At 51.8% G+C, this 12,649-nt stretch overlaps 1 protein-coding gene across 3 annotated transcripts in view; it reads right to left on the bottom strand.

Annotated features, from left to right (window-relative positions):
* LOC121661479 (fer-1-like protein 4) overlaps positions 1-11,552 on the bottom strand; it is a 47,742-nt gene extending 36,190 nt beyond the window's left edge. Inside the window, exons 1-12 of one of the 3 annotated variants that reach the window (XM_042021731.1) lie at positions 11,481-11,552; positions 9,757-9,812; positions 8,676-8,764; positions 6,514-6,613; positions 4,254-4,345; positions 3,615-3,656; positions 3,335-3,499; positions 2,994-3,054; positions 1,723-1,854; positions 1,542-1,604; positions 492-576; positions 59-218 (exon numbers count right to left, since the gene is read on the bottom strand). In XM_042021731.1, the coding sequence (XP_041877665.1) occupies positions 59-218; positions 492-576; positions 1,542-1,604; positions 1,723-1,854; positions 2,994-3,054; positions 3,335-3,499; positions 3,615-3,656; positions 4,254-4,345; positions 6,514-6,613; positions 8,676-8,731 (956 nt within the window). In that variant the 5' untranslated portion in view covers positions 8,732-8,764; positions 9,757-9,812; positions 11,481-11,552. Of the gene's footprint in view, positions 1-58; positions 219-491; positions 577-1,541; positions 1,605-1,722; positions 1,855-2,993; positions 3,055-3,334; positions 3,500-3,614; positions 3,657-4,253; positions 4,346-6,513; positions 6,614-8,675; positions 8,765-9,756; positions 9,813-9,904; positions 10,151-11,480 lie in introns of those variants that run through there. The other 2 variants (XM_042021729.1, XM_042021730.1) reach the window with 2 other exon arrangements.
* Between the last annotated feature and the right edge of the window lie 1,097 nt (positions 11,553-12,649).

The following is a 12,649-nucleotide window of genomic DNA, read 5'->3' as shown; positions in this document are numbered from 1 at the left end:
GTGTGAAGAGAGACATGGCAGGGTTCCCCACGGGCATGCAAAATCCCACTGCACCTACTTTTCAATGTCCTCATCCTGGTTCCTGGAATAGGTGGGAAGGAAGCCCACAATATCCCCACGTGCAGAGACAGAGATGTTGCACTTCACAAAGCCTTTCACGCCTGCCTGGGTGTCCGTGGGGTCACTGATAACTGCCCACTTCTGGAAAAATCTGTGATCTGAGAGGGAAGAGGAGGAGTTCCCTAGGGAGAGGCCAGGTTACCATTTCACATCCAATTCTGTCCGCACAAAGACTGCCCTGACCCTGCCTCTGAAGGTGCAGGAGGTGTCACCTGCCTTCAGACAGCTGGGAGGAGAAGCGAGCTCAGGTTCTCATGCAAACTAAGTGCTTTAAAGCCAGGGCCATGTCCAGACCCATCAGAGCATGAAGGAAACACCAGTTTCAGACAGAGCCAGGGTCAGGCACAGGTACATAGTGCAGTCCCTCATACCTGGCTGGCTGTACACTGTCTCAACATCCATCTTGAACGTTCCTATGCAAGTTCCCAGAAATGGTATCTTCTTTGAGTGAAAAACCTGCAGACAGCACAAGTCCCCCTGAGCACCATGAGGTGTGGGCAGCCAGGTGACACATCCAGATATCTCTGAGGAATATAGGGCTGCCAAGAGCTCGTTCCAAAGCACAACTGAGGCAGTGGTTGCAAGCTCCTCATGCGGATTGTGCTAGCCCTGAAACAAACCCATTCTTACTCCCACAAAGCCCACCAGCCCACAGCCCTCAGTCAAACCTAGACCAAGGCAGTCATGTGCAACCAATTCAGTTTCTGCAGTCCTAGGTAAGCCACACCCCTACAATGGACCTAGGACCAATCTGTTTTCTGCTGGGTTAGGGCAGAGCTATGACCCCACCAGGCTAGTGTCTCTCCCAAAACCCAAGTCTTGCTCAGTGCTTGCTGAACTCACACCAGCAGAAGAGACGTGCAGCCTTTCACAGGGAAAGTGCTGGAGACCACTTGGCAAAGGACGTGCTGGCTGGGTTTAGCTATCTTCAGAACATCCCCATGTCTTGGGGAAGCCCTTGTGCTTTGGGCCAAGGGACTTTCAACCTCTCTGCGTGCCTGGGCTTTTCTGCAGCACAAATAATTTCTGAGCTCTCCTCACACCAGCCACTTACCTTCAGGACCGGCAAGATGAGGCTCCAGGGTAAGGGGCAGTAGGGAATTGCTGCCAAAACAGCAGGACAACAAGGCAGCAGGCAGGTAAGTGCCCCAGAGGCCCCATTTCAGTCGCAGGGTGAAGAAAAACCCTGACCTGGAGGAGGTGGGAAGGCAGCACTGCCCAGTGCTGGCTCAGAGCAGGGCTAGGTCTCTGCCCCGTGCAGCCACAGGAAGGCCCTGTGGCTCTCTGTGGGCAGGTGCTTCTGGCTGGAATACCTCAATGGTATTGGTACCCTTGCTTTGCCCATCGCTCCCAGTGTCTACTCACAGAAGCATCAGGCTGTACCACTAACCGGTGTAAGATGAAGAGGAAGACATACATACCGAGATCTCTATGAGTCTGTGGAATAAAATGTCCCTTGGCTCATAGAAGTCAAACAAAAAATACTGAAAGAGAAGAGCAAGACAGCTGAGCCCCAGGCTCCCAGGCATCCCTTGCAAGGACAGTCCCAGGCACATGGGACACCAGTGGGGCAAGGACAGAGCCTCTGTCCATGTCACATACTTCATTGTAGAAGGGGCAGTTTGTTGACTTCTGCGTTGCCGTGTGCCTCTTTTCCTCTCCAACCTTGACTACAACAAAGGGGTTGATGTTCACCCCCACCAGCTTCTGTGCTTCAATTACATTAATCCCAACCTGAGAAAATGTGGGAGAAAATCAGCACTCTCCTTGTTTACATCTCCATCCTGAGATTGTTTCAACAATACCAATATGCACATTTACAGGGCACTCTCAATGCAGAGGTGGATGCTTAGGGCAGGCAAAAACATGGCTGCTGAAATCTGCTACAGCCAGAACAGACCAAAGTGGTATTTGAGATACTTGTTTCTTTCAGACAAGCAAGGAAGTAAAGTATTAGAGCCCTAGTACTTTTGACAAGAGCAGACCTTGCCAGCAGCACTTGTACCCTCAGTTCCCGATCCCAAGGGTTGCAAACCCACTGCTCCCACATGGCGGGATCCACAGAAGCATCTTGGAGAAGATGCTCTTTGTCTCTTCTGTTAATACTCCTCTTTGAATCCTACTGAGATGGACACCATTGGAAAGACTGGAATGCAGCTGTCTCATTTACTGCAACTGCTTATGAGTCTAAGATATGCAAGAAATGTTCTCACATTTCCTCTCAGTACAAGTAACGAGGCCATTGTTAATGTACAGAATAATCACTTCAAGAAAACAGTGGTAGGAAATTCAACCCTCACAAAACCTTCCTGCTTGTTTGATAGGACCAAATGTGAGTCCAGATTGACTTAGAACCAGGGAAGGATTCAAATCCATAGCCAGGCTGGGAGACCTGCCCTGAAATCAATTTAGCCTGATGTCAGATAATCAGCCAGAGCCACAGCTTCCTACCAGCCTCCCAGCATGTCCAAGCAAGCCCCCACATAGCCCTCCGGCCCCAGTCATGTCCCACAGCTGTCCCTAAGGAAGACAGACAGGCCCTGGGAAAGCTGGCAGGCACCAGCCCTGCCTGGTTACTCTCTGAAGCTCTGCTCAGGCAGTGTCTTGCAATTGTACATGTAGCTGATTCCCTTCTCCTGTTTATCCATAGCTAACTACATGGGCTCACTGATACTGGGGCCAGCACTCATGGATGCAGTCCATTCAGGCAACCTTACATCTTGCCCAGGAAAGTCACACAAAATATGATGGTCTTCGTGTTAGAGGCCTTGATGGAGTATGTGGCAATCGGAGAAGCCCAGGCCCGCAGCAAGGCAGTAAGGGACTGGCTATGGGGCCAGAGGCAGCTACGGGAACATGCAATGCTGCAGTACCTGGAAGCTCTGCGGGGTTGGGATGGCAAAGAGGTCCCGTGCAGAGCAGAGTCTGGAGCGGCTGCACAGAAAAAAAAGCCCAGGTGAGCAGGTGTTTTTGTCAACATGGACCTGAGTAAGTCCCCACCAAGGGAAACAACAGAAAACCTGGCAAATAATGGCCCATTGCCCTAGGAATGAGCAAATCCCCAACATACCCGGTCTAGGGCCATTAGAGATGGAAGATTTCTGACATTTTGCCAAAGCAGACTGCCATGAGCTGCAGGAGTTCTCCATAAGATGCAGCATTTTCTACCCCAGGAACCAAGCACAGGCAAGAGAGAAGAGCATGCCATGGATACCTCTTCACAGGGCTGAAGATGATGCCCGAAGCCTCAATCTCAGATGTATCATATAAATCTTCCTCCTCTTCCTCTTCTTCATCAGTCTCCAGACCTTTTGCCAGCTTCCTGCCTAGTGCAGCAGCCTTCTTGTCCAGTGCCTTCGCTCTCAGCCCCTCGGCAGTCCTGCAAGCCCCACCCCCCCCCCGGGGCGGGGGGCGGGGGGGGGCCCGGACAAGCAGGCTGTGCCCTGCCCCCCACCCAGGAGGGTGAGCCAAGACATTCAAGTAGGGCTACTTACTCCAGCTGCTCAAATCCAGGATTGCAGATGATTAACTCTGAACTGTAAAAACAAAAGATGTTTTGCTGCAAAGACCAGTGTGCTGTGGTTGTTCCCTGGTGCATTTAAGTAACAGTGGCCCAGCCACACTCCTGCTTATTTCTTGGCGGGGACACCAGCATTTTTCTCTTAAGCTTACCCACTGCCCACCCCATGTGTCTGCTGTTTTCCCTCTAGTGTTCCACAAGTGACACTCTGCAGGCCTTGCTGCTGCCTGTCACCCTGTCTGCCCAGAAACCCACAATTCCCCTGGCTTTGGGCACCACCAGCGTGCCATGGAGTTGCTGGAGGCCAAAGCCATGCTCTCTGTAACTTTGCAACCACAAGCCAGGAAGGCGGCAGAAATGCTCTCAAGGCTGTCCCAGGGAGTCCCAGGACTCCCAGCACCTACAGTGGATCATTGCAGTCAAAGGCTCGTTGTGATGACAAGGTATTTTTATCCAAGAGCCCTGCTCCCTTATTGCTGCTGTGGAGTTGAGATGCATCAGCCTGGCCAGAGGTGGAGAGTAAATGAGGCTGGATTGCATCCCAAAGGCTGCCACTGACAAAGGCAGCTGTACAAACTGCCTGGAAATTTGCTCTTCCCTAGGATTTCCATACCTGTCTTTCATAGGATAGACAAAATCCTCTTCAACCCAGCTCCCTGCTGAGCCATCTGGAGGCTGGTAGCGCAAATCCAACTCAATGTAGATCTATAAGCAGGAAGTGAAATGGCCTGAGAGCTTGGCAGCCACAAAACAACGTCAGAAATGTCACAAAAAGAGAAAGGGGGGGCACGGAAGAAAAAAAGAAGTGAGAAGCTAGTGGAAAGCAGAAGAAAGGTGGTCACATCCCCACAAGAGGCCTATTTATACCAGACTCCCCTTGTCTGCCTTCATCAACAAGCTAGACAAAACGAAACTCCCCCCTCTGCAGCTTTCCAAAATCCAGGATTCATTGAATAGAAGCCGGATCAAGTTTACAGATCTACCATAAAGAGGCCCCAAGAGTCGCCTCAAGGCATTTTTGACAAGGGAATTGGGAACTGCAGACTGCAGACTGACATGCAGGATTTGGAGCAGTATCTCTAGGGGAGGCACAAGACAGCTGGCAGAGCATCCCTAGGCAGGACAGCTTGGATTAAAATGCCGGAGAAGTCATTAGCACACTGAGAATCTGAATCACAAGAAACATGGAAGGACAGCCAGAGAAGTACAGAGCACACTGGGTATCAGCACAGCCAGCACAGGTCTGGACACTCTTGGTCTCCAGGTAGCCAGCCTGATCTCAAACCAACACAAACACAAGGAATTTCCCAGCAGAGGCCAAAATCACTAGCATGGAGGAGATCACTCCTTAGTAGGCTGATGGGGATGTACAGGCTGGGTTCAGAGCTCAATCCCTGGAAAACACACATTTCTAGGAAAAGAAATGCAGCCCAAGAAAGCAGCAGTACAGTGATCAGGAAAGGCAGCAGCAAAGGCTGGAGGGTGAAGAAGCCTGAGATGAAGCTGAATAAAAAGCCAAGGCTCTAAAAGCACTCCTTCAAACTGCCAGGAGAAAAAGGGGCCCAAATAACTCAAGTCCCAGAGAAGAACAGGACTTGGACTAGCAGGAAGTCCAGTGGCTTATTCCCACTTTGCTAAAGGAGCAGCCTCTCTCTTGGGGTCACTTCTCTACCAAGCTGAGCTGAGAGGGTCCCAGGCTACTCTTGGATGGGCAGTCTTGCCTGCCCTATTTCTGTCCCCTGCAGCTGTTGTGCAGGCAGGGTTGCACAATCCAAAACTAATCTGGCAAAACTGAATGTGGTTGGGTTTTGGTTGGAGCAGCTCATCAGCACGAGTGTGGCTGTCAGCACAAGGGAAGAGGCACCCAGGGGCAAAGGGTTGGGCCACAGGGTAGCTCTGACCTTACACAGTGGGGTCCCTTCAAACCATCACCAGCACCAAGGAGTGAGTCTAATCCCTGTCTCTTTAATAGCATGAACATTTATCCAGTGAGCTGCATGGGCTAAAAATCATCCTGGAAATGCTCAATTTCTACCTGGACCTGCTCTGTGATCCAGGAGTCCAACAACATAAGAAACCTGTGCCTGTGCCACTCAGGCTGGTGGTCTGGTGGCCACAGAGCTGCATTCGATGTGCCACCATGCGGTTTAGTCATACTGCCTGTGTGAAGAGCAAGCAGAGATGCAGCACCTTGCAGGACTGCTGCCTCCACCTCTGCTCTTCCTGCCCTGCTGGCACACAGCTCTGGCAGTCCAGAACCCACTGAGCTGTGCTTGCCACACCAAGCTGGCAGGAAACAGCTCATTTTAGGGTAGCGTTCATCTTCTACAAGCACAAAGGACCCACTGAGCCCCAATGCCAGGGCAGGAGGAGAACAGGACCAGCAGAGTAGAGCAGAGGGGCAGTCAGGTGTCAGAGCAACTCATGCTGTCCCAGACACTGATTAAGCCATCCAGTTAGTGCTAGTGTTTAACCCAAAAGCTTGCTGGGGGTCCCAAGGCACCCTGCCACCTTCCACCTCACTCCATCACTGCAGCAGCCCATACACATGCACTGTGTGGTGCATGAAGCAGATGAGATGCCACTTCCTACATCCACTGCCCAGACTTGAGAAGGTTTTACTAAGCCTCCCTCTACTCATTCAGGCCCTTGGCAGGTCTCCAGGTTCCCCATGCATTTGTAGATGCTCCTAGAAACCTCTTGGTGGATATGAAGTGTCTGCATCCCTGTGCAGAGATGGCACAAATGCTACAGTGCTTCCCAGCTCAAACAGCACTTTGGATTCCCCCCCAGCCCACCTGGGGAGTACCACATGAGGTTTCCCACAAAGCCTTACTGATTGGTGATAGCTGGGCTGTCTGTGGAGGACTTACACCAGTGACTCTGTTGTTCTTGTCCACAAGGGACTCCCGCAGGATTAGCCTTCCGGATGTCATCAGGTGCTGAAGGCTGAGGACAAGGGTACCAAGCAGCCTGGAACAAAAAGAGAGACTGCAACAACACTGTACATAGCATCAGCACCTACATCCTGGGGAGTAGTGGGATCTCCACTCTCCTGCTCACAGCCCCTCTGAGCTGCCCTGAAGTGCTTTCCATAGGGAATCTGGCAGCTGAACACCTGAGACTGACCCTGCAGCAGGTCCTGCCCCCATCCCAGTCATGCCCAGGCAGCTACTTGCAACTGAGCTGCCATTGATGGTTGAAGGCTTGTGCAGATGCAGACTCAGAGGGCAAAGGAGGATTTTCCCTTCAGCCGCTCGGCTTCACAGGAGCCAGTCTGTGTCTGGGCACCAAGCAGAGCTGGGGTGACTCTTCCCAGATAAAACTGGAAAACAGAGGCTTTACACAAGGAAATACAGAAATATGACCTAAAGCTATGACCACAGGAATGTCTGCAGCAAGTCAGGCCAAAATTTACCTACTCCAAAGGGGCTTCTCCCTGGAGAAGGGTCATCTGGCTCCCTGCAAGTGGCAGTAAGGCATGCGGGATGGCATTTGCCACTCCTAACTCTGGCTTGTGTGACACTGTCTGCACCCCCCATGTGTACGTGGGCCTCCATCTCCTCGTGGCATCTCTGCTGGCAGCCAGGCTAAGCTCTGCATGAAGCAGAGCTTCCCAATGCAAGCTGGAAACTGCCACTGGAAGAGTTGACTGCCCACCCAAGACTCAGACAAGAGCAATTGCTCCTCACACATCTCAATTTCAGCTGTGAGCTGTTGGTCTCTTGTATTCCTTCTCAGTTCCCTTTTCTCTGAGATACAGAGCCTGTCTGGCTTCCTACCCCCAAGGAAGGAGTCCCTCTGCTCATCCCCCTCATTTCCAGCTTTGCCGGTTTGGTGCTGCTGCCACAGAAAGGATGCACACACAGAAGTCCAGAGACCACAAACAGATACAGTAATGTAACAAATTTTTCTCTTCTGTCCTTCTACACTCTCTTTCTATTTAATTTTGACCATCCCAGTGCACAGACCAACTACTTTTGAACTGTACTGTCTGTCACCTGCCATGATGCTGCTCCCCAGCAGTGGAGATGTGTGGATATAGTGTCAGTCCACTCATTTCCCACTGGACTCCTTTGCTCCAGACTGTCAGGTCCTACTGTTTTGTTACTGTTTGTGTTATCTCTTTACCCTGTAGCAGTTTCTATTGACATTTCAGTCAGAGACAATACCTCTGATCCAGCTCCCATAAGAAAAACATTCAGGAAACAGTGACACAACATTCTGCCACGCTTTCTGCTCTGTCTTTATCTGTGTCTCACATGTGTTGTGCTCATCTGTTTCCTCCATGCCCTCTCAGACATCTTTGAAAAGGTTTGCATTATTAGCTGGTGCATTTTCCTTCAGTTCTTACAATTTGCTTATCAGAGCTGGCACCTTTCCCTGCATCCTCATGTTTCACACACCCTGAATGACCATGCCTCTGCTGCCTTTCTTGCTCCACCACCACTACTCAATCTATCATCTCTATTCTTGGGTTTCCCTGCAGTGTTTTACAACTGTTGGAATAGCCACTGAATTCACAGTATTGTGTCTGTGCCACCTAGAAGCACTTTAAATTCTGGCTGATCTTTTAAATTGAAATTGCTGTCTTATTAAAGGTTAAACCATAACACGATGGGTTCAGGGCTTTTCTACACCGACAGATATGTTGAATTTGGGTGCAGCATGGTCACGATCACCACAAGGATGTTCAGAGTAAGAGCAGGTCCCTCATCTGCAGCAAGGCCTGTCCTTATAGCTGTCTTTTAGGACCTTGTTTAACCTTTGTCCCCGCTGAGGGTCTGATCTGGATCCTTATGTAGTCCTTGTTACTGCAGGCACAACTAAATCATTCCCCTTATTTAGCTTAATATATACAGCACTGCTGCCCCACCAGAACAACCAGCTCCATCCTTCCTCTATAACTGGCATCCTGCTCATCTTCCTTCCATCAGATTTTCAATAAACATTTTCTATTCCCAGTAGACAATGTAAACACCAGTAAGTCTCCTCCCCCACCTCTACTGGTCACCCCAACAATCAAAGGACCCACCTGTTACTGAAGACCTTGCTGCAGTTGTAAACCTTAATGGACAGCGTTTCACCCATGATGAGCTTCCCGTAGTGAGGCCAACGAAAGAGCTGCAAACAAATGGAGCAGGAAGGGATAACAACTCATTCTCAGCCACACTTTCCCATGTCTCGTGGGTGATCAGTTCCCCTGTGAGGTGACCAAGTCCATGGGCATGACAAAAAGCAGGTGTGGTGGGAAGTTACTTTCCTGCTGGCCAGGCAAATCATAGAGCCCCTTCAGCAGCACAGAGCCACAGGTCAGCTGCTAAAGAAGTCAGAGCAGCACCACCCTGGAAAAAGAAGGATGCTTGTGCCTGCTGGGGTCCCTGAGCTGGCAGGTTGTGGAGTGAGACAGAATGTGGGAATGTACAGAGGTACTTGGTGAGAAGAGACCACCCAGGCGAGAGTCATCTGGCTCATAGAAAAGCTGCACCCTGAGGCTTCAACACCCAAAATGGTGGCTGTTCCTCCTGGCCCCCCCACCTTCTCTGCCTTTCTCCAGCCAGCACATTGGCACTGGGACCCGAGCAAGGGACAGGTGGAAACCACCCATTGGCACAGCAGAGCTGGGCTGTCACAGGCTTCAGTGGGGATGGCACTAGAGAGGCAGACATGCTTCCCAGGCCACCTCCATCCCTGCCCCTGCACACACACACATATGCACTCAAACACACAAGTCCCACTCCTGCCCCACAAGGCATCAACTGTAGTGACCATCTGGCCTTCTGAGGGCAGGGAGAGCTTTGCCTTCAGCTTTGGTATGCCCAGGCTTCCAGGCAGTGTCACTCCGCTGAATTTCAGCTCCTGCAGCGTGTATGCATAGGTCACAGACACAGTGTGAGGGACCCATCTGCCCCTCTGAGCAGAGCGGAAGAAGGACACAGCAAGAGAAATTCCCAGGAAACAGTCCAGTGGAAGGTGCCCCTGCCCATGGTGTGGGGATTGGAACTGGATAATATTCAAGGTCCCTTCCAACGCAAACCAATCTATGATTTTATGACCAAGACACTGACCTCTCCCATCCCTGTCCCATATGTTCCACATGATCCCAGTTCCCTCACCTCCTTGAAGACAGCCTCTGGGCCACAGCAGACCTTCCTGGTCTTCTGGGTGAAACCTTGAGGAGAGGAGGCGTAAAGGTGCTGGCAGGGGAAGGCAGCCCCCAGCCCTCAACCCTCAACGCCCCCCCCCCCGCCACCCGAAGCCCACCTCGGAAGCTGAGATGCACCTGCCGCTCGCCATGGCCTGGCAGCTGGGAGAGCCGCCGGACACCGACGCTGAGCGCCATGGAGCCAGCGGCGGGCCCTGCTGCCCCTCGCTGAGCCGTGCACTGCCAGAGTGACTCAGCCCCAACTCACCCAGCCGGTCTGGCCAGACACTCCACACCCCAGTGCCCCATGGGCTGGGCAGCTCCTACTGAGGGACACGGGGAGAAGGGGGAAACCCTGGCTGTACTGCCTCCCTCAACCCAGGGGCACCGGGCTGAGCCCCCCAGAATACGCCTCTGCCGGCTGAGGGAGCCCCGGGCTGCTGGGGGACCCCCGGGGAGCACTGCAGGAAACAGCAGAAGTGAACCCATCACATGGCCACGCTTCAGCTGGTGCCTGGAGGGACAGGGGCTGCTGAATTCAGAACTGAAAGACACGGGCTGTGAATAGAGAGCCTGGCTCTGCTTTCAGCCACCCCAGCCCTGTGCCTTCCCCAGCACAAAATCACAGGTCCTGTGGCTAAAACCCTCCAAAAACAAACAGAGGGAGGGTGGGAAAGGACAGCTCATCACAGCCCTCAGATTGTGAGGGTTGGGCTCTCCTGACACGAGGAAACAGCACACGCTCAGCAGCCCCTGAGTGGCTAGCTCAGTGGAGGTAGAATGCCAGAGCACTTCAGGACAGCGGCTGCAGCCCATCTGCCAGATCTCTGCAGGGCAGAGACAAGCATCAAAATCCACAGGCAGTGGGGGCAGGAGCTTCAGCTGCTCCACAGGGTGCTGGCAACCTCACAAGGAGGGGGAGGAGGGAGACCTGGGGCAGATGGTGCCAGAAGCCGGCTGTGCTCCCTACTGCAGCCCCCGGGCCTAATCCAGCTCATCCCATCTACACGAGAGCTGATAGAGATGCCAGAGCCCTTCCAAAGCACAAATTCAGGCCAGATTAAAGCAGTCAAACAATCATGAGCTGAGCAAATTTTGGAGACCATTTCTTTCTCCTGGGGGTCTGGTTCTCCCTCTCAGCAGCTACCACCAAACACCTGTGATAGGAAAGATGTGTGCTAACGTCTTTACAAACAATTTAATGGGTGAAGCTATGGGTGTTAACGTCTTTGAAATGGGTCTTAATGTCTCTACTAACTTTGGGCAGCAGGTTTGTTGCAGAGCCCAGACCGCTTTTGGCTCCTGAAACAGACAAGTGCGCCTGCACAAGCCTGACTTTCTGAACTTGGGGGTAAAATGACATGTTCAAGGTTGGATATGTGGTAGGCAGTTCGGGAAGGCTGTACCTTCCTAGTACCTCAGCCAGCGGGGAAAGGAAGACGGCAACATGCGGCCGGCAGTTTAGGATTAAAGGAGGCCGCGCCCTCGAGAGTGAAACCCCCGCGGGCGTGCACCCCAGTGGACTCTCTCCCTTTATTTGAGTAACATTGCAGGACTCCTCTGTCTCCTTTGTGGACACGGGCTTTTCACAGAGGGATTTTCCGTACACCTGCATCCACACATCCTGTACAGGGTACCTCGCAGCGGGGCAGGGTGGCTTATTCAGCTCCACAAACACCAAGGAGTGAATCATACCTGTGTAATGCCAGTTGCTTCAAAGCAAGCCCTGCGGATATTCCCCTCTTGCACAAACACTTCCTGGAGCACCTGGAAAGCAGTGTTTGGGGCGGTGGAAGCATGCTGTGGTGGGAGGATGAGGCTTCACCATGGTCTTAGCTACAGGAGTATTCTACCCACCTCTATATCGTTTCTGATGAACTGTTGATCATTTGTAGGAGCTGCCCAGTGCACCCCCCAACCCCTCAGGCTATGAGCTGGGTGTTAAATAAGATAAGGAAGGCGAAGCAAACCTGCGACGCCGCAGGGCAGCGTTTCTTTTTCTTCACACCAATGGCTCAGCTGTGGTAACTCCCTCCGGGGAAGCACCAGCACAGTCCCACCCAGCCTGAGGGGTCAATCTTTGCTAATGGACCATAGAGGACTCAATGGCACCAGCACAATAGGCAGCTACAACACCATCACTGACTCTAAAAATGTCCCATGACTCACAGTGTTATCTCACGAATTGTCAAAACTCCCCTCCCTGAGAGAGGTACTGAGCATTCCCACCTGAACCTGAAAGAAATGAGAGTGTTATAAATGTATTGTGATGTTGGCTTTTCGCATGTTATATAATTGTTATGAATGTATTGTGATGTTGGCTTTTTGCATGTTACTTAATGTTGGAGAAACTTTGCCTAGGTTCTATGATGTAATGCATGGTATTGTGAAAAACGAGGTTCACTCTCCTGTTAGAATGTAAAGAGTTTACTATAAAGACAATAAGAGACACATAAAATAAAGCAAAGGGATAACGGCCGGGTGCCTTGGCGCTCTGCCAAGAGCACATCTGATGCTCGAGGCGAGTCCTTTTTATACCATTTTTACTGTCTGTTCTCTATTCATATTCAAACTTTTCCAGGAACTGTTCTGCATGGCCACTCCTTGGTTCCGCCTTTTTAGAGCATGCGTAGTCTTCTGCCTTGTGGTTTTATTTCTTTTGGTTCTTGGGGTTGGGCCCGCTAGGTAAGAGTCGATGGTGGGGTGGATCTCTTAATTCTCCAGACAGTCAGGGCTGATTGCAGCTTTGGGCCTCTTTGCCCCCCGGCCAGAGCGGTGATAGCGGCTCTCGGACCCTCCTGGCTGCCCATTCTCCAGGCGAAGCAGCCTTTGGGCCCTTTTGTTCTCTGGACAAAGTGTTGATT

This window comes from Corvus kubaryi, unplaced genomic scaffold, assembly GCF_017639235.1.
Source record: "Corvus kubaryi isolate FWS band 111438036 unplaced genomic scaffold, C.kubaryi_AGA036_p1.0 37157, whole genome shotgun sequence".
Lineage (NCBI taxonomy): Eukaryota > Metazoa > Chordata > Aves > Passeriformes > Corvidae > Corvus > Corvus kubaryi.
Note: the sequence above shows the minus strand (reverse complement) of the source record. Positions and strands in the feature narration are given on the sequence as shown.